The 25,174-nt window shown below is 44.5% G+C and overlaps 1 protein-coding gene across 2 annotated transcripts in view; it reads right to left on the bottom strand.

Moving 5' to 3' along the window:
- The window catches only part of ADAMTS17 (ADAM metallopeptidase with thrombospondin type 1 motif 17), a 246,143-nt gene that overhangs the window by 53,948 nt on the left and 167,021 nt on the right, over positions 1–25,174 (bottom strand). Inside the window, exons 13-17 of one of the 2 annotated variants that reach the window (XM_083184273.1) lie at positions 19,239–19,405; positions 18,992–19,119; positions 10,958–11,078; positions 8,487–8,561; positions 3,695–3,775 (exon numbers count right to left, since the gene is read on the bottom strand). In XM_083184273.1, the coding sequence (XP_083040399.1) occupies positions 3,695–3,775; positions 8,487–8,561; positions 10,958–11,078; positions 18,992–19,119; positions 19,239–19,405 (572 nt within the window). The remainder of the gene's footprint in view (positions 1–3,694; positions 3,776–8,486; positions 8,562–10,957; positions 11,079–18,991; positions 19,120–19,238; positions 19,406–25,174) is intronic. The other variant, XM_083184274.1, reaches the window with a different exon arrangement.

The following is a 25,174-nucleotide window of genomic DNA, read 5'->3' on the forward strand; positions in this document are numbered from 1 at the left end:
TCAATTCAGCATCAAATGGCTACAAGAATCAAATTACTTTCTTATATCCCTACTTTATTTCCTAGCAAACATTCTATTTTCCTTGGCGTTTGTAGACAAAGTAGTCTATGGGAGGACTGCTGCTGGCGCCAGCACACTGTTGTGGGATGTGATGATATCATTATTTTTGTTCTTGTTCATCAAACATGTTAAAAAAGCCTTTGCAGTATGAATGTACAGTAGGCCCGATCTGCATGCTTCCTGTGCTCACACTCTACAGACTCTTAATCAAAACATAAGACGCTGCCTACCCAAGGTGAACTCGATTGGACAGATCTGGATGGACTGCTTACAGAAATGACTTTTCCAGGTTAAAAAAACAGAGCTGCCATAACATAAAATTAACCCGGGTCGCCCATTATACACACTGCGACCCAGGATTAACCTTTCTTTTAAGATTGAAATGCCGGGTTGATTGACTCAGATTATTCCCTTTGGTGCTTTCGCACTGCACCTCAAGCCGGGTCGACTTGCAATGATCTGGGTTATTTTTGTGAAGTCAATGTAGGACAAGTACAGGGTATATAAACTGAAATAAGTATCAGGGAGGCAGAGAACTGAGGAATTTGGTGCCGTTGAGGGGAGTATGGAGTAGAAGTTAGTTAAAATAAGAGTAGGAAAATAACATGAGGCGAGATGGCCCTGCTCATGAGAGCTTACATTCTAAAGGGGAGGGGCAGACAGCTAGGGAAGACACAAATAGGGTAGACTGAGTGTGGAACAGAGGGTCAGGATGAGTGTTGGCTGAGTTTGGTGAAGAAGAGGGTCTTGAGAGCCCGTTTGAAGTTTTGTAGACAGGTGGAGACTCTGAGGGGGAGATGTAGAGAGTTACAGAGAAAGGGAGCTGGTGCATCCGTGGCAGGAGATTTTCATCCATATGCAGTATGACTGTGTGGAATCATCTGCACCTTCCCACCCTGATGTTCTGCTAAGGTTCCGGAGACTGAACAGAGCCAGAGGAGTGGTGTGGTGAGACCTCCTACAGCTATCCATCTTATCACCGGCTGGTGATGATAAGCCTTTTGTTTTTTTTAGAAATTGTGAGTGCAATGTATAAATAAACGTTTTCCTTTATACCAAAAGGTGTTGCACTACCTGTTTCTCTTTTTTAGAGTTGCCAAAAATTGGTGGTTTTAATTGTCTATGACCGTGATTTATTGTGTGGAAGCCCTCTATAAGAAATTATATATGGGAGGACTCTGAGGACATACATGGATTGAAACCTACAGTATACACTTTTTTTAAGTGTAAGTTGTTCTTATCAAAACTCTTAGCAATCCTTGAGCGCTGAATGCACCGTTTTTTTTTTCCGTTTTGTTAGAGAAAAGGAGACGCACATGCAAAATCTTGGAGGTAGGAGTGGGAGGAAGTAATCAGTAGGCAGGAGAGGTGGGGTGCATTAGCGGAACTAAGAGAATGGGTGGGAGCATAAAGGGAGATATGGCCAGAGATGTAAATGCAAGAGGAGTGGGTGATGGCTTTGTAAAGGTGGCCATACATCAGAAAGATATTGTACCCAATCATACAATCTCAATTGATTGTAAGATGGATTGTATGCAGATTGTGCGCACATCTTGTGTACACAAATCATACAATCAATCATCAGATGGATTGTATGACTGATTGTATGATCGATTGTATGCAGATTGTGTGCACATCTTGTATACACAATCATACAGCAGATGGATTGTATGACTGATTGTAAGATGGATTGTGTGTAGATTGTGTGTCCAAAAACCACCAAGGACTGCCGGGGATTTCAAGGGAAATTGTACACAATCATGAGCGCAATCGATCTTAAGATCGATCTTTCTGATGTATGGCCAGCTTAAGTGAGTGCGAGGAGTAGATTGAAGAGAATGGTTGTTAGGGATGCCACATAGTAGTAGATAAAAGTAGTCCACTCTTGAGATGACCAGTGAGTGAATGAGGGTCTTAGTAGATTCCTGGGTGAGAAAGAGTCTGATCCTGGTAATATATTTGAGATAGAAGCATCGGATTTGTGAGAGGTACTGAATGTTTGGTTTGAAGGACAGGGAGGAGTCAAGGATTACTCCAAGCCATCACATTTAGGAGCTGGATGAGACAGTGAGTTGTGCCATCAATAGATAATGAGATTGTGGGAGGTGAGAATATGCCACAGTGGTCACATGATCAGCTCAGACTTGTTGAGTTGAAGGAAGCACTGGGTGTAATATTCATATGCGCCTATATCGGAACAAAAGTGTAGTGTGTACCATTCATATTGCAAGCACGGCGGTGTACTGGCCATTCTTGCAATAATACTCAATAACTAATCATTTTCTTGCGAAAGTTTGGACGGAAGGAGATCGAATATCGCAAGCAAAATTGTATAGGTGTGTAAGCCCATATCAGCTGTAGTTTGGGGACGTTCATTTGGGAGTAGGATCAATCGAACAAACTAGATACAGTAGTTTATAGTCAGCGTTTGGCTATGTTCCACTATGACAGGGAAACACAGCACTGCAGGTATCCTTGTTATAGTGTGTCCCATGGCTCCTGTGGGAGGGCCATACACTGCTGGCCTCTGAGCAAATACTTGGGTTCATTTTGCTACTCACTATCATCAGTGAGCACATGCACCAGCCTACACCAGGGACAAAAGCACAGCCCTCACTCTGCATAGCCCGTCTCTCCGTCCATATATCCTGCGGACCTCTGTGTGTATGAGAACGCCCCACTGCAGCCCAGTTGTAAGTGGAGATTTGAAAGGCTCTGCATTGCATGTACCAGGGCACACTCAGTACCAGAGCATGTGCAGTGCACAAACATGCCAGATATGCTCTACTCTGCACCACACTACCCAAGATACATATGTGACAGAGAATATTAGCTATTTTATGTATGAGGCACATTTACTAAAACTAAAAATGAAAAAGAGGTGATATTGCCCAAGGCAGCCAATTAGAGTCTATCTATAATTATGTAGGATGAAATAGAGAAATTATAGCTATAATCTTATAGGTTGCTACGAGCAACATCACCTATTTTGATTTTAGCAACCTTAGTAAAATTAGACCTAAGTCACAGGATTCCTTTGCTATCCCTTTAATGCAGACATCATCTGTCTGCTAACTAGCACACTACCTATGACACACATTCAGTAGGACTAGACATTACTTTCCATGTGTAGTGCGTTATTGTTATTCGGTGCCACTTCCAACTCTACACAGAGCTTATTCCGCACAACACCATTGAACAGTTACAAATCCCCTCCATTGTCCTGCATTATGTATCCCCTGATGGACACATCTGCGGTATAACCCCCTGCACTGCCAAACTATCATCTCACCACAGAGAGGAATTGTACAAACCCCACAGAGTGCTAAACTCCCAACCAATCAGCTCCTGACACTTTACAGAGTGTGTTTGAAAAACGCCAAGAGCCACAACCGGTGGGTATTTTATATCTCTCCAATGTTTGATAAATCTGCCCCCCCTAGATCTCTTTCCTTTGGAGCTATGCTGATAATCCCTGGAACTGGTGGCCAGAAAGGTAATGGCACTTGAAGAAACTGATTTCATACATGCTTCATTTATGAGGGGAAAGTAACTCTATAGGAAAAAGAAAGAAATGTTGCCATAATTCTTAGCAGTATCTGAGTGACATCACTGGAGATATATAATAATATACCCAAAAAGCTGTGTGCTGGTTTATCCTCCACCACACGGATTCTCCTGGCTCCTGCGGGGATGACCACTGCTTCAATATAGCCTGTAAAGAGAAGATTGCTGTTAGCACAGGACAATATCTCAGAAACCAATACAATGTTTAACGAAGATTACATATACAAAGTGTGGTGGGTGCGGTGCCTGGGAACAGATGTAACGAGTAACAGCGACACAAGGAACATGTGAACGATGACAGGACACCCCTATATAGGGGATCATGCAGATACTAAGCCAGTTTGAATATAGTAACTTTATTGGGTACTTGTTTCCTAGCACGGCCACAATCTTATGGATCGTGTACCTTTAAGTTAAGGTACACGATCCATACGCAGGACCCGATTTCCTTTGAAATCAGGTCCATTTTGCCGGCTAGGACACAATATCGGGGGCATCGCGTCAGTCGGGACCATTAACATTGGTCCCGACGCGATGCCCCCGATTTTTCCATAGGCTTCAATGTTAAAATATTTTTTAACATTGAAATCGTGAAAAAATGTGAAAAATGTGAAATGGGCCAATATGACCCATTTCACATTATAGATGTCCCCGTCGTCACCCCACGATAGACGCCAACCCGAAGCGTGGCGAGCGCAGCGAGCCCGCGAGGGGCGGCGGTGCGCGTCCTCCGACCTTTTCATTCCCCTACTATCCACGTCGGCGTGTAGTTGAGAATAGAATAGTGTGGCGAGCGCAGCGAGCCACCGAGCCCGAAGCGTGGCGAGCGCAGCGAGCCCCGCGCGGGGACGCGTATAACTTCACAGGTATGCTCGCTGCGCTCGCCACGCTTCGGGCTCGGTGGCTCGCTGCGCTCGCCACACTATTCTATTCTCAACTCCACGCCGACGTGGATAGTAGGGGAATGAAAAGGTCGGAGGACGCGCACCGCCGCCCCTCGCGGGCTCGCTGCGCTCGCCACGCTTCGGGTTGGCGTCTATCGTGGGGTGGGGTGTACGCCGTTAAATTTGGGGGGGTTGGGAATATTTTACATTGAATCCAATGTAAAATCGGGTCCCAGGGACCCGATTTACATTTCATTCAATCAAAAAATCGGGTCTAAAATCGGTCGGTCGCGTCGATCGCATCGCATGCGACCAAATCGCATGCGATGCGATCGACCCGATTTTTCCGACACGACCACCCCGATGTAAATCGGTGTGGCCGTGCTAGGAAACAAGTACCCTTTATTGTATCACTCTGCACATTTTCACAAGGTGAATACAGCATATGCGCCATTGCAGACCTGAAAATATGTTCCACACATGGCCCCTTACTACTGGAGAGGTTAAATGGGGGAGGGAATGAGTAGTCTCATAGGTCAAGTATACGTCAAAATGTGGCTCACATAGAAATACGCATATATGCCCGATCGCAAGTACTAATACGTACTGGAACATATGAGTTGCACTGCACATGTGTCCTGATGGTTTACTCGCAGAGGGCAATTTTGGTGAGAGTTCCTGAGAGGTAATGTGGGGGTGTCACAGCAGTGACTGACAGACCAAGCATGCACTGGCAACAGTGGCCATGTTTATACAGAAATTCTGAGCAACCATATGATGTACCAACCGTATTACAGATGATGTGCGGTCAATGCTAGGATTTTTTAATGCAAGCCAACGGAAGGGCAACATAGCAGATGGGTGCAATCTCAAACTAGCCCGTGGGTACTGGAAGATTCACCAGTGGGTCCCGGTGATATATAAACCTGGACACTTTTTAGAGGGGCGGGGCCTGACGCAAAATTTTGCATTAATGCCACAGGGCAGTCATCCACTACTGACTGACCCATCAGCTGTAAAATAACTTTGTTTCGCCACCAGGCAGTCATCAGCTATTGACTAACCCAGCAGCGGCTGCAGTCTGGGAGGCTGATTTCATCTCTCTTCCAAGAGGAGCCATGCATTGTATCATGACATCATGTTGCATCATGACATCATACACTATACCTGCAGCCTACATTATCTCGATGGGCCCTTAACGTCCCAATCCGACACTGGATGGGTGTCTCTGTAAGCACTCCATTGGCTGCAGCACTAACATAAAGACACAGTCGCGGCTGCATTAGCATCCACCTATGAAGCTGGCCCTGAATGTGCTGGCATAAGGGGCATAAGGAGGGGCACTTTTTATTTCCAGGCAAATTTCCCTTGGGAATTCAGTCTCTGGTGGTATAGGCTAGACCTTATGGACAGGAGGACCCCCATACAATGGGTTTCCTTTCTGCACTCCAACCAACCCAGGTTTTTCAGGGTGAACCCAATATTATTTGTCCCCTTAACGTTTGCCTATGACTAGGAGAGCCAGCTGTCACTTTTTTTTATTATTTCATGTGCAAAGTGATTTGACTCCATTTGCATCAGAGTGGCTTTGTATTCGCTGTGCATCAGACGGCCAGGACCACACACATGGTGAGATATGTACTGATTGGGAGACTATGCACATTAAGGAACTGATGAGTTAGATGGACCACTGTGCGTGGACACAAATGGCGTGTTTTGGCATATAGCACATATGCAGATCCAAAGCTGTATGGATCTCGCCCATATCTGTAAATCCTGTGAAACTGGTCATTCTGCAGTGGCACATAGCACCGCTCTAACCTTTGAGAGTGTTATAGGCGTGTAAAAAAAAGCTGTGAGTCGTGCATATGGGAAAAACGAATCCTGTTTCTGGCGGTTCTCTTGCACGTAGGAAGGGGCTGGTGCAAGTGTCGCTGCTAATGTTGACAGTTGCGGTGGCTGGCGTAAAAATTAATGGGCAGATGCACAAACCGCTGCAGAGGTCCTACAGAATCTTGCATTAGCATTGTGCAGTCAATCTGCCTTCCGCAGCCACTTTGCGTGTGATGTAGACCCTACTGTGCATACAGGTTTTCTATGCATATTAGACACACACACAAACCATGTGTGTGTTTTGCTTAGGGGTCACAAAGGCTGCAATATACAGTAAGGGCAAATGCACATTGCAGTGGATAGCGCAGCGTATGTAAGTTCTGTAACTGCTATTCGGAAGACAGGACAAGACGACAAATGTGAACAACAGAAACTCCATCTTTTACAGTAAGTGTATGCATGGTGTGGATTCATTGTAAACCAGAAAATTAACCCATTCCACTCAAACAACACAGATCACCACGGAACAGCCATGCGAAATCCCCCAGTAATTCACCAGATCCGTACTTGAAAACAGGTCATGGTTTTGACAGTAAACACACAAGGAAGTCAATGTCAGTCTGAGCAAACCCCAAGATCAGCACAATGTTGCTGTCGTGCTTGTCTTATACTCTGGCGAAGCTAGAACAAACACATGATATCACACAGACTTACTAAACATGCGTGTGAGCCGCTACACTGTAAACAGTCTGTGGATGTTGGGTTTGGCAGCGAGATGCTTATGTTGCTCTCATGCCAGACACTCTGACACTTCATCATCTGTCATCGTGAGGGATGACGTTGCAGGGCACCGGTCTCTGGAGTGCAGCGTTTACTATGCATGGGCTCAGGAGGGATCCGCGGTGGGGCCAGATCTCGGTTTACGCTCAGAATGACATCACACCAATATTTTTTGACACAAACCTTGTACTCCCTGGTACTGGGGAGCACTGGGACTGCCACGAAAGGCCAAGCATGCAAACACAACCACAGAAATCCCCGCAGAGGGTTCCCATTTACCCCGTAATCCCCACACTGAGAGATTGTTTATAAAAGTGTTTCTAACATTTTACAACCAGGTCAGACCACACTGAGATGGTAAAATGATCTAATGCTGTCTTTTCACTTGCGGAGCCTAGTAAGTGACACTGCACAGAACCAATCCGAAGCTCAGCAGACCTGCCCCATTGTCAGCTGTGTATCTATTTTTACATCTAAACAGGTTCCACTAAAAAAAATGTAAATTAAAGATTTAGAAACCCAATCCTTAATTCAAAATTCATTTTTAATATAGTAATTAGATGTATGCCCCTCCAGGTAAATAATATTTGCTTTCGAGGAAGAAACACTTTGATAAACTGCTGTGTATATAAGTAATGCCAATGAGGACATTTAACCCCTTCAGTGCTGACCAGCATGTCCTACGCAGTACCTCTAGTACCTCTAAAACAGGGATGGGGAACCTTTTGCCCTCCAGCTGTTGCTGAATTAGACATCCCAGCATGCGCTGATACAGTTTTGCTATTTGGCCATGCTAAGACAGTAGCAAAGTATTCTGGGATGTGTAGTTCAACAATAGCTGGAGGGCCAAAGGTTCCCCATCCCTGCTCTAAAAGATCCAAGTTGATGATTATCGACCCAATTACCTAAACTTTCAAAATGAACAATAACAGTATCACCCTGTGCTAAAGGGCAGAGGGTTATGGCAAATACACATATGTTTATCCGAAGCGTCTCAGCAAGAGGATATCTTACCTATACCCTGGCAGATCTCCAGGCCCCATACAATGCAGCTGGGAGGTAAGTGATACAATATCTGATATGGATATTATTATTGTCTTGTCACCTCATAATTAACCCCGCATTTTCCCTGACATCTGTTATGCCTTTGAGTATTGCTGGCCTCCCAGTAACTCCACAATAAAACAGAGTCAGCGGTACTGCCTATTGCTATCGAGCTGTTCTAGGCTTGCGGCAGTGAAGGGGTTAATGTGCACAAGAGAGGGTGGGGGGTGTTCGGCAAAAGAGAACAAGGATCCACCAAAAAAAAACATCAACCAAACACCAAGCAAAGGTGCCACACAGTCACTACACGGCTCTTACATGTGAAACACTTGGGCAATGTCTTTGGCTTTGTCATGACACATGTGGAAACCTTCTTACAATTACTACTGTTGACTGAGGAACACAAATAAGTCATGAGGTGACAAAAGTAAACAAGTAGAATTTCCCACGCCAGATTGCCCGCACACACTTCCCAATGGCACTGCCCAACGACATCTCATTCCGTCCTTAACTGACCAGCACATCGTCGGATACAATATATTTTGATTGACCGTGCAGCAAGGTCAACCAAAACATTTTGTACAGTATGCCGCCCATGTAAGCACGCAATCAGGCACAAACACTAAAGGATGGGGGTGATTCTGATTAGCGAGCTCACCCATGCGCAGGGAGTTCGGTGGTAAAGTTCTGCGCATGGGCATATTCGCCTCTGCAGGGCTTCTAAGCAGGCACCTTTGGAGACTTGCATAGTCTCCAAGGCACTCGCAATGAGGGGGGAAGGGGCGTGTAGGAGGCATGAAGGGTGCGCCCAGGGAAACGCTGGCCATTCTTTTACGAATGGGGGGTCCCCTGCCTACCGGGGGCGAGCGGCTGATGTCACCGGACGTCTCTCCTAACAGGTAGCCGCTAATCTAAGTCACCAGAGACTGACTTAGATTGGCGAGCACTACAGAAATCATTTGATGGTTGGTGACCATCGAATAATTTCAGGTCCACGCGCAAGCCTGCGAATGGATGTATTTGCAAAACATCCATTTGCAGTGCTGTGGGGACATTCGGTGTGTAGCGGGGGGGGGGGGGGGTGAGCATTCGCACACCTGGCGGCCAGTGTTACATGGCTCACAAAGCAGCGAACTAATGCTGCTTTGGGAGCCAATCAGAATCAGGCCTGATATGTACTATTTTTCATACCAATATAGCAAATCGTGCCGATATCGTTTGAGTGTCTACCCAGCCTAAAACCATAAAATTCTACATGACATATGTACAGGTCAGATAGTGCTTTAGCATTTACACCCATATTACAGGCTGTATAACAATAAAGACCAGGGGCCAGATGTACTAAGCTTGAAAAGTGATGAAATGGAGTGATAAACCACCAGCCAATCAGCTCCAACCTGTCATATCACAGGCTGTGTTTGAAAAATGACAAGTAGCTGATTGGTTGGTAGTTTATCATTCTTTACTCCCTAAGGCATATTACAAAAGCAACAAATTAATTTTGCAATCATGCTAATTTGGCCAGGACTGTTTGAACATTAAGTTCATTTCCATCAGTGTTATTGCTTTACCCTCTTATTCCATAACCTACCTACAAGGCTGGGGGAAGATTATAGTACATTTGAGGAAGTTACACATGTTTTTGAAGATTTATGCCTGGAATGAGGTAAACGGTGGTAATTGCCTCTGGCAGAGGGCTTTTGGGGGGTATAACAACCCAAGGATTTATTTTCTCTTGGTTTCTAAGAAAACAGCCGCTGGCTCCCAAAGTAATTTGCCTTGGCCGACCTTGCTACAAGATGAGTGATGCACAGGAGGTAGTCAGGCTATTTAAAGCTCACAGAGTTACTTGGTTAAACTATTTTAAATGTAGAACTCTGTGGGAAAGATTTATCAAAGCTTGGAAAGTGGAAAGAGATAAAGTACCAACAAATCAGCTCCTAACTGACATGCCTCCAACACAGCCTTTAAAATGACAGAAGCTAATTGGTTGGTACTTCATCTCTCACCAATTTATCGCTTTGACAAATCTTCAGGAGACTGTTAGGAGACGTGTTACAAGATATTTCTCTGTCGCAGGTGCCCATACAGCAATACTGTATAATGGCATTTTGTAACATAAGTGGACAGCTTAACATTTTACCAATGTTGGGAGGTATAATTAGCAGTCTACAGTGGCTCTATTTTAAATTAGATGTAGTTATTACTAGAGGACTACACAGTCCACAAAATGGCTGCCTCCACTGTGTATATAATGCTGGTCTACTTTAGTGTCAATATAACTTCCAAGGTACTAATTAAGTTACCTGTAGATTGAATGTCCTCACAATCTGGAGTAACTTCTGGACCAGGTTTGGGAAACACTGCTATGATCAACATGCACCAATCAGATTAGTCCACAAGGACTTGACCCCAATGATGTGGTACCACCATATTAATATTTAAAATAAGCTCATTGCCAACTTGTATGGGCCAGAATACCTCAGAATTCTAATTAGTAATGTTTCAAAAAGTGCACCTGCATCTTTTCCCTCTTGTGTGTTGCAACACCTGTTGTTATTACATAGGGTGTGTAGTCTTTAGATCCTTAGAATGTTAGCGACCTACCCTATGAGGTTACCTAGATGTGGTGGTTAAAGCAATAACCATTTACTGCATCTGGCTGACTGTTTCTGTTATGGTCATTTGCTAACTCAGCAGCTGACGCGTATTTGGTCTGAACAATTGACCAATAAGACTGAGGCACTAGACTGCTGCACAGCTGTACAACATCTGTATTACTCACTCACCCATTCCCTTGGTGTGATTAAAGTCTCCTTTCACGACTTTGCAGGTTTTGCCGTCACCATTACACACCCCACAACGGTCTTCTTTGGCAGCAGAACCAATGATTCCATCGCAACCAATTTTCTGAAATTTAAATAAAAAAACATAGTATTTTTTACCTTGTTTGGGAAAGAGTACAAAGGAGGAACCCCAATAAAAACGAAAGACAGATTATCATTATTATGCTTTAATGCGCCATGAGGGTTTACAGAGCCTTACTCACTATGTAAGCACAAACAGTGCAAACAACATGCACAGAAATAAGAATGCAAAAGACTTGCAGTGCCCAACATTGCTGAACACGAGTTTACATGTTATATTTACACTGACACACACAATACCCACAGAAGTTGTAACTACTGTTGAACCTAAAGCTTTGGTGCCATTGTGGGCAGTGGGTGACAGATGGTGGGGTAAGTGAGCAGGGAAGAGCACATGAAGGAAGAGGGCCCTGCTTGTGAGCTTACAATCTATGGGGGGGGGGGGGGGGGGTGCATGTGTAATAAAGAGCAGAGAAACTGGGGATGAGGAGGAGGATAGTGCTGTGGGCTAGGTTGATTTCTGGAAGGCTTTAATAGAGGTGAGGGTATTATAGCGGCGTATTGTGTATTATAGCGGCGCCCCCGATGTTGGTCGTGCAATGTTTTTATCGCATCGCATCGTATGCCATACAACCGATGTGAAGTTATGCACGTCCGCTCGCCACGCTACGGGCTCGGTGGCTCGCCACACTATATAAAATCAACTCCACGCCGACGTGGATAGTGGGGGTATGAAAAGGTTGTAGGACGCTTACCGCCGCCCCTCGCGGGCTTGCTGCGCTCGCCACGCTTCGGGTTCACGTTTATAGTGGGGGGTGGCGTGGGGGTGCATTTAACATTGTAAGCACCCATTAGGGTGCTTATACAATTTATAATCGCATCCCATCGCATTGTATGGCATTCTATGCCATATACAATGTCATACAATTTTAAAATTGTATGCCATTGTACAACATCGCGCAATATTGCATCGCATACCATCGTATGCCTTATGGTATACGATGCGATGGGCGCCGCTATAATACACAAGTACCAAGGTGAGTATTGAAAAGCCATTTGAGATGGAGAGTCTGACTGGGGGCGAGATGTAGTAAAGAAAAAATGCTGTAAAAACCCATTTTCTGGGTCTTTACCACATTTTTTAATGTACTAAAGCCCCTTATGGCCGGGCTCCGCTATAGTGGGTTATGTCAGCTCTAGTCTTCTCTCTCTGATGTGTTAGGAATTCGATAAGGATCCCTCCCAGCATGCCCCACAGCCACCTGTGTCTGCACATGCACCTTCAAATAATATTCCCTGGGACCTCTCTCCAGAGGGTAGACAACATCCCAATACACATACATGAAGGGGTCATCCACGTAGAAAGTATAGCTTTAAGGCTTGGACCACATATAGCGGTTAGGCAGGTCATTTTCAGCAGTGCCCACTTAGCTGGAAGGAGGCTGTGTGGGATCACACACACAGCGTTGTGGCCAGATCCTGCAAAACAGTATCCGGGCCAGTGCCAACTGGATTTTGAGAGGAACACAGTGCGGCACAGTGTTAACACATACATTCAAATGTATGTGTTCGCTCTGAAATCCGGTCATTCTGCCATCCAGTCCGGGCTCCTTCCGCGAAAAGGGACCCGCTTGGCCGCTATGTGTGGCCCACAGTTAGGGGAACCAAACTTTTGCATGTCTCCATAATGCAGTCCTAGAGATTCTAGCTGTCAGGGTAAAAAAATGAAATAGGGAAAATGAGCTTATAAATTACAATTTCTAAGAATTTTATTAAATGTAGATTTGTCTCCTACTACGAAGCAAATAGGGAATCGAATGTGATACAACACAGTGCTGAATGAGAGAGAGGGGTGGTCCCTCCTTAATGCTAATTTAATAAGGAAGCAAGGCATGAGGGAACCTGCATGAGTACTGAATTATTGATCTTGCACATACAAAGGAGAGTTTGGGCCAGAAGGTCACTAGAATAAATGTGCTATAGAGAAGAGACAAATAGGGTATATGGCATATTCTATTGCGTTCTAATAACAGCATACCAGCAGCTATTAACCCATGTTCTACAAGGACCTCCATTCATCCAGTCTACCCGATACAACCGACAGTATGGGAATGGGGGAATTTTATGATGACCTTCTTCTTAAAGGAGACATCAACATATCACAGGTTACATAAGATGGTAGCAGGGGAGCAATATTGGTATTTTAATACGGCATTATCGGCCCAGTTACTGTGTTTTTACAACAAACAAGGTCAGAGCCTCAACCCAAATCAAGTCAGAAACATCTCAACGAGTTGACGTAGTTCCTAATGTCTGCCATATGTTGCTGTATTAGACTGTCTCACAGGGTGATTTACCCTTATGGATGCCAGATGTTACGTCAGGGACTTTATTTTCCACTGTGAGGGATTAATAATATGACAGATGACTCTCTTAGCAAGCACTTTAGACTTTGAGAGGGTCTTGTGATCTGGAATGCGCTGCTATGTATGTGCAGGATGTATAAGGGGTTAATGCAGAAAAATACAATGTACTAAATCATATATACACTTTATACAGTATTATATAATTGTTTTTTTTTTTTTTTTTGGTATAACCTAGGCACATTACCCACAACCTCTCTCATTACTGAAACCTTGCATTGTGAATTTTCACATCTTAGGAATGGTGAGATGCCTCACGTCAGGTAATTATTCATTCCCTACAGATCCACCAAGAACCAGGAAAATGATCTAACAATCTGGGCTGGGAGTGGGCGGAGCTTGGCAAAATTCCACAAAACAAAGGTATGATGGCTCCATTTTCTGGGAATGCTGAAGCAGTGGCGTATTTATAATGAGTGCCAAGGGGACCCACACCATGCACACTGCACCCATTTTACTTACCCCTCCGGAGTCCGGTGATAAAAGACAGCAGCTTTGCCGGAATCGCCGCAAAAATGGTTGCCCTGCCAATTTTCGGAGGTCTGTGCAAGCCCAATAGAGTCTGAGCCCTCTAGCGCTCAGACACTATTGTGCCGCATGGCAGGGTGTTGCGGCCAGGAGAGAGGTGGGGGCCTGAATGGAGCTGCACAGGGGCCTACTCCTGTCTTAAAGTGCCCCTGCGGTAAGAAGCCCATTGGCTTCTGCGGGTAATGATTCCCTTCGCTGTGGTGACACTGCGGAGGGGGGACAGAACATACAGAAATGCGGTAAAAACCCTGATAACGGGTTTTTTACCGCATTTCTGTGTTAGAGAATTGCCCCCCTGGACTGCTAATCCTGGTCTACAAATAATATATCTGACACCCACGCTTTTATCTTGATCCTTTTTCCATCTTGAAAGAACCGATCTATGAAATTCATGTCTCATATGTATGTCTGTTGCAATGTTTAAAATTATTTAAACACGTGTAAATTTTACATGAAGGTGGTGGCTATCATCTAGTGCAGTGGTTCCCAAACTTTTTTCTCTCCCGTACCCCTTGATTAAGCTTTTCATTTATAAGTACCCCCTCCTCTCAATTTGAACTATCCACAGTACTTACAAGTGGAGTGGAAGTGAGCGGTATGTGTGTCCTTATGCGTGTCCTTATATTAAGGAGTAGCTGAGGAGTAGTGTGTGGTCAGGAATTGAGTCGCTCTGTGTCTGGCCGCTGGCTGTGTACTGTCTCCGGGGTTCCTGCTAACGCCTGTAAGATTAATACCACCACCTGTGGCAGCGCAGGTAGCTCCCAGTGGATTGCTGATCGGGCAAAAACATGAGAAGATGCTAATGACGATGCAGACAGAACCGGAAGTGATGCAACGTGATTCGTCTCCATGGCAATAGGAGACTTATCCTGGAGACTTCTTCTTCTTCCGCCATTACCAATATTATTTTCAAGTACCCCCAACTGGTCTGCAGAGTACCCCCAAGTTGGGAACCACTGATCTAGTGCTATATATATATATATATATATATATATATATATCCCCAGCCCAGTACCGAATTCACTTTATAAGTTCTGTATTAATAACCCTTTCAGTTCTAAGTGAATTTGTCAAAATAGGTGTGAAAATTGCCAAGCAAATATTTTTATTCCTCATAATTTATACACACAGCCTATTGGCTGCTTTATATAGAATGGGTGTGCAGGGGTGGGACAGCTGAGCCAAGCGGAGTGGCATGCCCAAGCTCAGTGTGTTGTTGTTCCTCCCTCCCTCTAGGTCCTCCCTCCCTCTGGGTCCAGTCCAGACTAATGCGTGTGATGTCATCACGCCATATGCCTAATGGGGGGCGGCCAAAAATGTTTTGCCTAGGGGCATCCTGACCCCTAAATCTGCCCCGAAGATAAATGTGTGCATTTCTTTTACAGAGAGCTAAAAAAAGAGGAATTTAGGTCATACCCTTCTTGGTCTAACAGAATAGGCTTTAGTTGCAAGACTTGGGTCTCTTAGGCACAGTCCACCTGTGCTTAGGCAGATGTATCCTAAACCTTGGCTCGCTGCTGCACCCTGACAATTACACTTAAGTCTTGGTTGGACCAGTGTTGAAAGCTAAAGAACTCAGATATATGACAGGGAGACACTTCAGGAATTAGCTCCAGCCCAGTCACTTCTCTGGAACACAAAGTGTATGCTGGATTGCTCACATTTTCCTTTACAATTACAAATGTGTTCCAGCATCTCTGTGTTTGCTCATGTTTATTGTTTCACAATCCTGAAAATGTACACATATGAAATGCAAAGTACTCAGAGGACATTAGAGGAGTCGTTAAAAGGCACACACATGCTTAAATGGGGCCAGTGATTGTATTTAATAATACAATTTTAAAAAAATTGCACAGTTTTACCACAACAGAAATTCTGCTCAGCATCAAAATGTCACCTGGGCGGGAAGCCAGCCAATCAAATTAGGGAGATTGCAGATAAACATAATCTCCAGTGAGATCTAACTACGAGCATAACATCAATGTCTATTGGAAAAAGCCATTAAGCTCATGAGTAACCCTAATACTACAGGTAATGGCGCTGTATGAGTGTCTTAACCCTTTGAGTGCCAACAACTCTGTGTGAGATGCTCAAAATATCCACTAAAAATTTCAACATCTCCTCTAGAGATGCGCAAAAAAAATTTGTGTCAAAATCTCTGTGAGCGATGTGCAAAAATCCACTAAAAATGCCAGCGTCACCCATATTGGTTATATAAATGTAAAAAAAAAATGTTGTGTAATAAAGATTATGGCGGACATTTACTAAGCCAAATACGGGTAAAATAGGCGTATTTGTATTCGAAAATACGCATATTTTATTCGTATTTGTAATTGTCAAGATCTGACTGATCCGTGCAAGCTTCAGTGTAAAAAAATATGAATAAATAAATAAATATATATATATTATTTTTTTTTAAATGGTGTGGGGTCCCCCCCCACAGTCATAACCAGCCCCAGGCTCAAAGAGCCAGTCCTGGTTTTAAAAAATCAGGTAACAAAACAAGTAATTATTTCACCTGATTCTGAGAGGAGACCTGGAAATTGTGCACTGTGTGTGAGGACTGACTTTGAGAACCTGTGACTTAGAGGGAACATCTTGTAAATACATCCTATAAAACTGTAGGCAGAAGCTGATTGGTTGCTATGGGCTATCCGCCACCCCCCCCCCCCCCCTTCCCCCTCGCTCAGCGAGTTCTCCACATGGCTGTGAACGGATGTTTTACATAAACATCCATTTGCAGCCTTGGGTGCGGGGCAAATCATTTGATGGTCACTGACCATCGATTGATTTGGAAGGAGGACGCAAAACTAAGACACTCTCTGATGTCTTAGCTTAGCATGCTCCCAGTATGGGAAGACGGCGGGTAGCTGGCATCCGGTGATATCAGCTGCCATGGGAACGCCCAGAATTTTCATGGGAACACACATGAAACGCTGGGCACTCCGATGGGTGCAGTCAGTCGCTGACGCCCCATGCCCACTGCCCACACTGGTAGGTGCGAGCGGGACAGCGAACCAGCAGTTCACCGTGCCTGCTCGCACCAAGCATATGCACATGCGCAGAGATGTGCATGCGCAGTAGTAAAACAACAGTCCCCGCACGAACATGCGAGGTACCGAATGAACCAGAATAAGGCCCAGAGTTGCAAGCAAAGCACACAGCTGGGCAAAACCAGGTTCCACTGCAGGTCGGGCTGATATACTGTAATGGGGGAAATTTACTAAAGGAAATTTGTAAAAAAAAATAGGTGTATTTGTATCCAGAAATACACTTATTTTTGACATTTACTATCCTGAAAATACAGCAATTCGTATTCGTATTAATAGCACATCAATATGAATACGAATTGCCGTATTTTCGGGATAGTAAATGTAAAAAATAAGTGTATTTCTGGATACAAATACACCTATTTTTTTTTACAAATTTCCTTTAGTAAATTCCCCCCAATGTGTGCAGAGAGATTTAGGGTAAATTTACTAAGATGGGTGTTCTATTGAAGATGCTAAATAAATGAAAAGTCAGGGTAAATTGAAGGGAATTTCATTGAAGGTGGGATGTTGCCCATAGCAACCAATCAGATTCTACTTCTAGCATCTTCTACAACAGGGATGGGGAACCTTTAGCCCACCAGCTGTTGTGGAACTACACATCCCAGCATGCCCTGCAACAGTTTAGCATGGCCAACTAGCAAAACTGTAGCAGGGCCTCCTGGGATGTCTAGTTCGACAACAGCTGGAGGGCCGAAGGTTCCCCATTACTGATCTACAAGATAATAGAGAGAATCTGATTGGTGGTTATGGGCAACCAACATCCCATCTTCAATAGAAATCCCATCTTAGTAAATTGACCCTTTAGGTTTGGGCATGGTGTGTTCAAACTGAAATCTAAAATACAATGTAAGGAAAAAGCCATCTAACATGCAAAAGCAGCCAGTATTTACCTTGCACAGAAAAAAATAACCCGCCAAGTCTCTCTGCACATGTTATATCAGCTCCCCCTGCAGCTCAGCATGGTTTTGCCCAGTCGTGTGCTTGTTTCAACTCTGAATTAAGCATTTTGAACATATTTAAAACCAATTCCTGTGCGGATAAAGCCACAGTCTGCATCTCTTGTACAGATTGGTGTTTCTGCAGTGCGAACAATGTATATTTAAAGAAAAAGTCGCTGAATGCGGCTAGCTTGCACCGGGTATCTCGCATCGCGTGGCTTTTAGAGGCTTGGTGTAAGAGAACACATCTGTATGCAATAATAGAATAATATCCACATTTCCACCCCGAGGTTAGGATCTCCTTAAGAACAGTGACTATGGATTGCCACTTTGAGTTAATGCACGTAATTCTGGTATCCTCCTCATTATGGAGAACTGGGGCCCCATACAGCAACTGTGCCTCCTCCATGGCCCCAGTCTGCTGACTGAGCACTCCCAGCAGTTCTCTGGTATAAACATCCCCAGCTGTTCTGCGGAACTGTTTCCATCTCTAAGACTGATAAACAAATCTTTATGAGACTTAATCAGAAATAAATGCTGCGATTAGCCATTGCCCGAAAGCACAGCAGAGCCACCCATCAAATAAACATTGCCGGCTGACTGTCACTATATCACACATCTGTAGATAAAATTGGCCAAAGGGGCCAGAACCTACATGAGACATTATCTCACTGGTTTGCCAAGTCTGAGGATATGATACACATTACCAACACGCACCAAGACCATGCCAGCATCTGGCTGCTCTGGATTGGCACCTCTAGTGCAGCAGAGGTTGAGCTTGCTGGGCAAAGAAAACATGTGACTTATCATACCCCTAGCAACCAATCAGAATTAAGTTCTTATGTTTTTAGCACCTGAAGATAATACATAGCTTCTAATTGGTTGCCCATAGCAACATCCCATCTTCAATAGAACACCCATCCTAAGTAATTAAACCCTAAGAGCCACAGTCACCTGAAAGCTCTTAGTGAGCAGAAATCTAGGTGTACGTAAAAGATATGTGAGCTACTCCACCTGGCACCTGCCATGGACGCAGAGATCCGTCTCATAAGGACCACACGGGGTTCCATCCAGGACTCTATCTGACACCAGCACTGGAGTATCTCGGCCAACGGGGGTGCAGTACAGCTCACATGGTTTATCTAGAAAACACATATTCCAAACAACGAGAGAAGAGCTGTAAATAGATTTATAAAACCTGAGAAAATGTTACAGATAACAGGGAAAGCAACAGGTGTCACATATACAGTACCACACATACCATCAAAGATCACAGCTGTAAGCGGACTCCTCTTCTTTTTAGTGTTGCGCTCATGGGTTTGACACTGATGGTCCCTGAAGCTTGAAACTCCTTTTGGACACAGCAAGTTCTCACACGCCATGTGCTCTACACTCGCTCCTATACAGCTCCTCCCTCCCGGACCCGGGCTGTCACAGAGGAAACATCTGATCAATACTGGTACATCACAATAGGATATATACTGTTATTTCCCCAGTGTACCTGTTCTAATAGAGAGAACAATGCAAATCTATTTCCATTCCTTGATTCATGTTTCCTGGAAGTCTCTCAGCTTGGAGGCTAATAAATCTGCATTTGAATTAGGCCCGTGAGCTAATGCTATGTCTTTCTGCACAATAGTCTTACATTTCCGTTCCTTATCCAGTTACTACAAAGAGCTCACTACAGTGATTTATGAGACACATTTATAAACTCCACTGGAACTCTAGGCGATAATTTAGAGAGAAATCCAAACTCAAAGCCATGATTACAAGGAAGGGACATGAAGTGCAGTTTGGGCTCTTTTACATTTCTAGATGAGCAAAGCAAATTGTTGCAGAATATGCCGACATTCTCTATAGGGGCTGACGTTTCTACCTGCAAGTAGAAAATACAAACTCGCATCAGTCCCTAGTAGATGGTGACAATCCTCAGCAGTGGTAGAACTTGAGGGTGGTGAGCCCAGAAGGTGACGGGGCAACACTGGGCCCCTTAGTCCTGAGGGGCCTCGGTGACCTGCTGCACCAATGGTAGTTCCGCTTTTGATCCTCAGGGATTGTTGAGGCAGGGGGAAGAGGGGTACAGTACCATATCTGGAAGTTGGAGTTTTCTGAGGAGAAGTAACCATACCCCCAAGATATCGTGACCACAACCTCCCAGTGTGCACTGCGGCAAAGTGGAGGGGAATAGTTTGACCAAAGCTCACATGCCAGGATGACGTCAAAGAGCCATGCCAATAACTGTGCCACATTGTTTCATTAAAATGCAATTTGAGCCTTAGCAGAGCGAGACCACTAGTTGAGCTTGTCAACATATCATCTGGGTAAACAAGATGAATACCGACATTGTCACTGTCGACCTACTGAGCATGCCAACAGTTCAACCCTTTTGACATTCTCACCCTAACCTGATGACTGTCGACGTGATAATTATCGACAAGTAATACCACGCCAACTGAGGGCTGGATAGCAGAAGGAGTTAGAGTTCCCCAACAGCACATGGTTTTGGTGTAAGGGAATTGTGATAATAAATAAATGCACTTCTAAATGGTCTGATCCATCTTTTACCACTGGATTATTGCCATAAATCCGGGAAACAGGATAAAAAAACACTTCTGATGGTTGACATAATTCTGTGATATTACAGGTAGCATATATAATGGGGGTTATTCTGGTTGATTAGCAAGGCTGCAAATTCGCAGCATTGCGAGTCCACCAAACCCCGCCTTGCGAATGGTTGGCTGATGCCACCCATTCGCAAGGGCGGTTCGCGCACAGGGGTTTGCGAATGGATGTTACACGGTAACATCCATTCGCAGGGCAGGGGGAACCTCCCACATCTTTCGATGGTCACCGACCATCAATAGACGTGGAAGATGCACCCATATAAAAGTGACTTACAGATGTGTGCATGCTGGGAAGGAAAGGTGATGTCAGCTGCCTGCTCCCCGCACCCGTGTCATGGCCTCATTAGCATAAGAACGCCCAGGGTTCTCATGGGAACACCCAGAAAACGCCATTGGTCCCTGTGCGAATGTATTCTGGCTGCGAAGGTTCCGATATGTGTTACCCCAATTAATGGGCAAAGCATGCAGGGGCTGTAGTTCTACAATAGTTTATAAGCCTTTTATGCAGTGGTTCTCAACCTCAGTCCTCAGGACCCCCAACAGTGCACGTTTTTCCAGGAATTTTCACAGACTCACAGGTAACATAATTAGCTCCACCTGTGATCTTTTAAAATGTGTCAGTGAATAATGAGTGCATCTGTGCACCTGCGGGGTAACCTGGGAAAAGTGCACTGTTGGGGGTCCTTGAGGACCGAGGTTGAAAAACACTGGTGTAGTGGGTTACCCTATGAGTGCTAATTGCCAGTGGCGACTCGAGAGCTGGAGCTTCAGTGCAGTCCAAAATCCAAATAGGGGAGATACACCTTCGGACGTTGAGTCCCGGACTGTGATGACTGCCAGTGTTCAGGGTGACAGTTGGTGTGGCTCTATGTAAATGTTGTACTACACAGCTCTGGATTCACCACTGCAACTGCCTAATGCCTCACTTATTATAAACTACGGTACTTGTGTATTATCACGGCGCCCACTACGGCATTTGGGCTATTCAGGGTAGTGAAATCGCATCGCATCGCATGCCATTATTGTATGGCATGCGATGCGATTTTCCTATGTAATGTATTCACTGCTCTCTGTCAGTGAATAAATTACAAAAATCGGGTCCGATAAAAAATCGCATCGCATGCCATTATTGTATGGCATGCGATGCGATCAGATATCGGTTCCGATTTGACATATTATAATGGCATTTAATGTGCTATACAATTAAATGACATATAATGTCATTTATTTAGGCCTCCCCCCCCCCCCACTATCCACGTCGCTGGCGAGTGCAGCGAACCCCGCGAGTGGCAGCGGAACGCGTCCAGCCGACCTTTTCATACCCCCACTATCCACGTGGAGTTGATTTTATATAGTGTCGCGAGAGCAGCGAGCCACCGAGCCTGAAGCATGGCGAGCCCCGTGAGGCATACAATTATGGCATGCGATGCGATGCGATTTCACTACGTTTGCGTACGTAGTAAAATCAGGCACCGTGCTAGGAAACAAGTACCTAAACTACTGTTGTTTTGGTAGAAATTGCTTGGACAGCTCTTTGAGTATCTTTTCACTTGTATACGCCTTGTTTCCACTTGACAAGGGCATGTACCTTCATGAGACAGAAACTGCTGCACTATGGGGTAGTTACAACAAGTGAGTCATGTTAAGCTAAATAATACACATAAAATATATGCAGGCACAATGTTGGACATGAGAACATTGATAATACCTGCCAACACTGACTGTCAACCTTCATGACCCTTTGTTCTGTTTTGTTTGCCGTTACTGAGTAATCTGCCTTGCAAAGCAATATAGAAACAGAAAAAACAAGATCTAATGCCCTAGTTCTACACCCCGGACCACCTGATACACTGCATCGTAGCCAGCTGGTTCATTTAATCAGACCCCACTGCGTCTGCCCTGGAAGCACCTTTCGTGTTGCTGAGTCCGCTTATTCCATGGACTGTCACCAACAAGTGCTCTGGAACTGTGAAACTCACGCAGCTAAAAAAACCTATGAGGTCACTTGATAATTGATGGCTACATAATGACACTATGATGCAAGTACTCCACATGAGAGTCCCACGTCTGGCCATCGGCCTAGGATGAACGCTAAATATAAGCATTTGATTTCAGTGCAAATATAGCATCATTTAAGCAGGGTAACGTAACATTTGGAACACACAGGCAGCATAATACTGTATGTATACAATCCTATGCTGTTGACTGCTCTCCTCACTTCACATTATGCAGCCAGTTATTTGCAGCTGTGATAATTAGTAGTTTGCAGACACTGGTAGATTCAGAAATCCAGATGTCAAAAGGTCTCATAAACTCAGCTGAAGAAAGAATACCGGAGAGCCAACTGCATCCCTACTGAGACCTGCAACTTATATCAGCGATTCAGCTGTTATATGACAACAACATTCTCCTGCTAACCGTATCATCCATAAACAGGTAACTTCAAATAACTAGCAAAAAATATAAATTGTAGGGGTGTGGTATGCGCCTCCGACAGTGGGGATCCCAACAGTCAGTATCCCGACGTCGGAATCCCAACTGCCGGTGCTCCGACAGGGGGGGTGAGTGAAAAGAAGCCCCTTGCCACAGGTTCTATTCTCCCTCTATGGGGGTCGTGGACCCCCACAAGGGAGAATAGCCCCTGTGAGTCGGGATCCCCCCTGTTGGAGCACCGGCAGTCGGGATTCCGACGTCGGGATACTGACTGTCGGGATCCCCACTGTCGAAGTGTCACCCGGCACTCAATTATAGCTGGTTCACATGGCACTTATAAGCCCCATACATCTACACAGAAATTGGGGCACTTCCCCGAAGCTAGGTTCAGGGGATCGGGGAAGTCCACCATGTTGGATTTCTTCGATTTGCTGGTCCTGATAAAAAATGACTGGGATTAGAAAATCTGGGATTTTTAACATGTAGAATTTCCCTGACTCCCCAACCGATTGCTGATCATTGGTGTCTTCAGAATGGCATAACTCAGTAGTCTGTATAAATCCCAGTTTAGGAATAAGGCTGTAAAGGGAGAATATGAGGTACTTTGGCCAATGTAAACCAAGGGTCAGCAACCTTTTGCAATCAGTGTGCCAGCTAAAATCTAGTTAAGCTCAGTTGTACACATATTTCTTATTTGATTATACAAATGACAGATTAATGTGTTGTCATCAGTCCAAGAGTTTTTGAAGGCACTTTTTTTATTCTTAGAACAAGACGTTTAATTTGGCTAAAACCTAACACAACAAAATGTACTATTTGGATGCAAAAAACTGACTGTGGGCTCTATGTACTAGATCAGTGGTTCCCAACCTGGGGTACTAGTACCCCTGGGGGTACTCTGCAGACCAGTTGGGGGTACTTGAAAATAATATTGGTAATGGCGGACGATGAAAAGGTCTTTTGATGGCTTAAGAAGTCCCATTGCCATGGAGACACACCATGTTGTGTCATATGCCTGACCAGCAATCCACTGGGAGCTTTCTATGCTGCCCTCAGACATCAGCAGTCATCTGCCCAGCACTGACAAAGGTGGAGGAAGCAGCGGCATTAATCCTACTGGTGTTAGTGGGAATCCTGGAGATAATACAGGTTCCAGGTAAAGCTTTTTCTGTTGTGGATCTTACACGGTTCACAGACTGCAGATTCCTTGCATGTGCATTGCAGTCAAGAAGACTCGTCCACGATTAAGGAGACCCATAAGTGCTGGTACTTCTATACAGCCACAAGCCCTTGGCTGATTGCCACTATTCTAGAAGCGTGGACGAGTCTTCTTGACTGCAATGCACATGCAAGGAATCTGCAGTCTGGGAACCGTGTAAGATCCACAACAGAAAAAGCTTTACCTGGAACCTGGCAAGTTATTAAACTTTTAAAGCATAAACTGACTGTTAAGTTGACTAACCATATACTGGAATATGCATGCCATTAATTACTAACAGCTAGGGGCTGTGAGAGAGCCACCTGTTGCTAATTGGATTAAACCTGCTTATATACTGTAAGCCACCACAGAACTTTCTGCTTACTAAGCCATGCTAGGTTACTCAACATACCTATTATCCTTAAAAGGACAGTCATACTAATTGCACTTCTAAACGTTATCTTATTTTATTTCTGAGAATTTTATGGTTGTTTTATGATTTGTAAATTACCGGCCGGTGATTAATGTTTATCAATTAAACTGTACCAATTTTTAAATTCAAATATTGAATGATCACTTGAATCAGCGCTGTCCCTAATTTCTTTTGGAAGTATGCAGCATGGCACCACTGGCTGTTGGAGCCCGGTGCTGGGTATAAAAATACAGTGGGACCTTATTTCATTCCCCCCCCCCCTGTAATTCTGCAACTCTGACCCACTCAGAGAGCCCAGAGCTGGTTATGCTCATGGGGGTGGGGGGACCCCACGCCATTAAAAAAAATAAAAACATTTAAGTATTTTTATATTTTTTACAGAGAGAAGCCTGCATGGATCTGATGAATCCATGCAATGTTTCTAATCTTTTTTACCCCACATTTTTTATTTGATTTTATATAACAAAAGTGAACGACACTGGCATTTTCAGTGGATATTTTGCACATCT

The sequence above is a fragment of the Crinia signifera genome, chromosome 4 (assembly GCF_055691185.1).
Source record: "Crinia signifera chromosome 4, ASM5569118v1, whole genome shotgun sequence".
Lineage (NCBI taxonomy): Eukaryota > Metazoa > Chordata > Amphibia > Anura > Myobatrachidae > Crinia > Crinia signifera.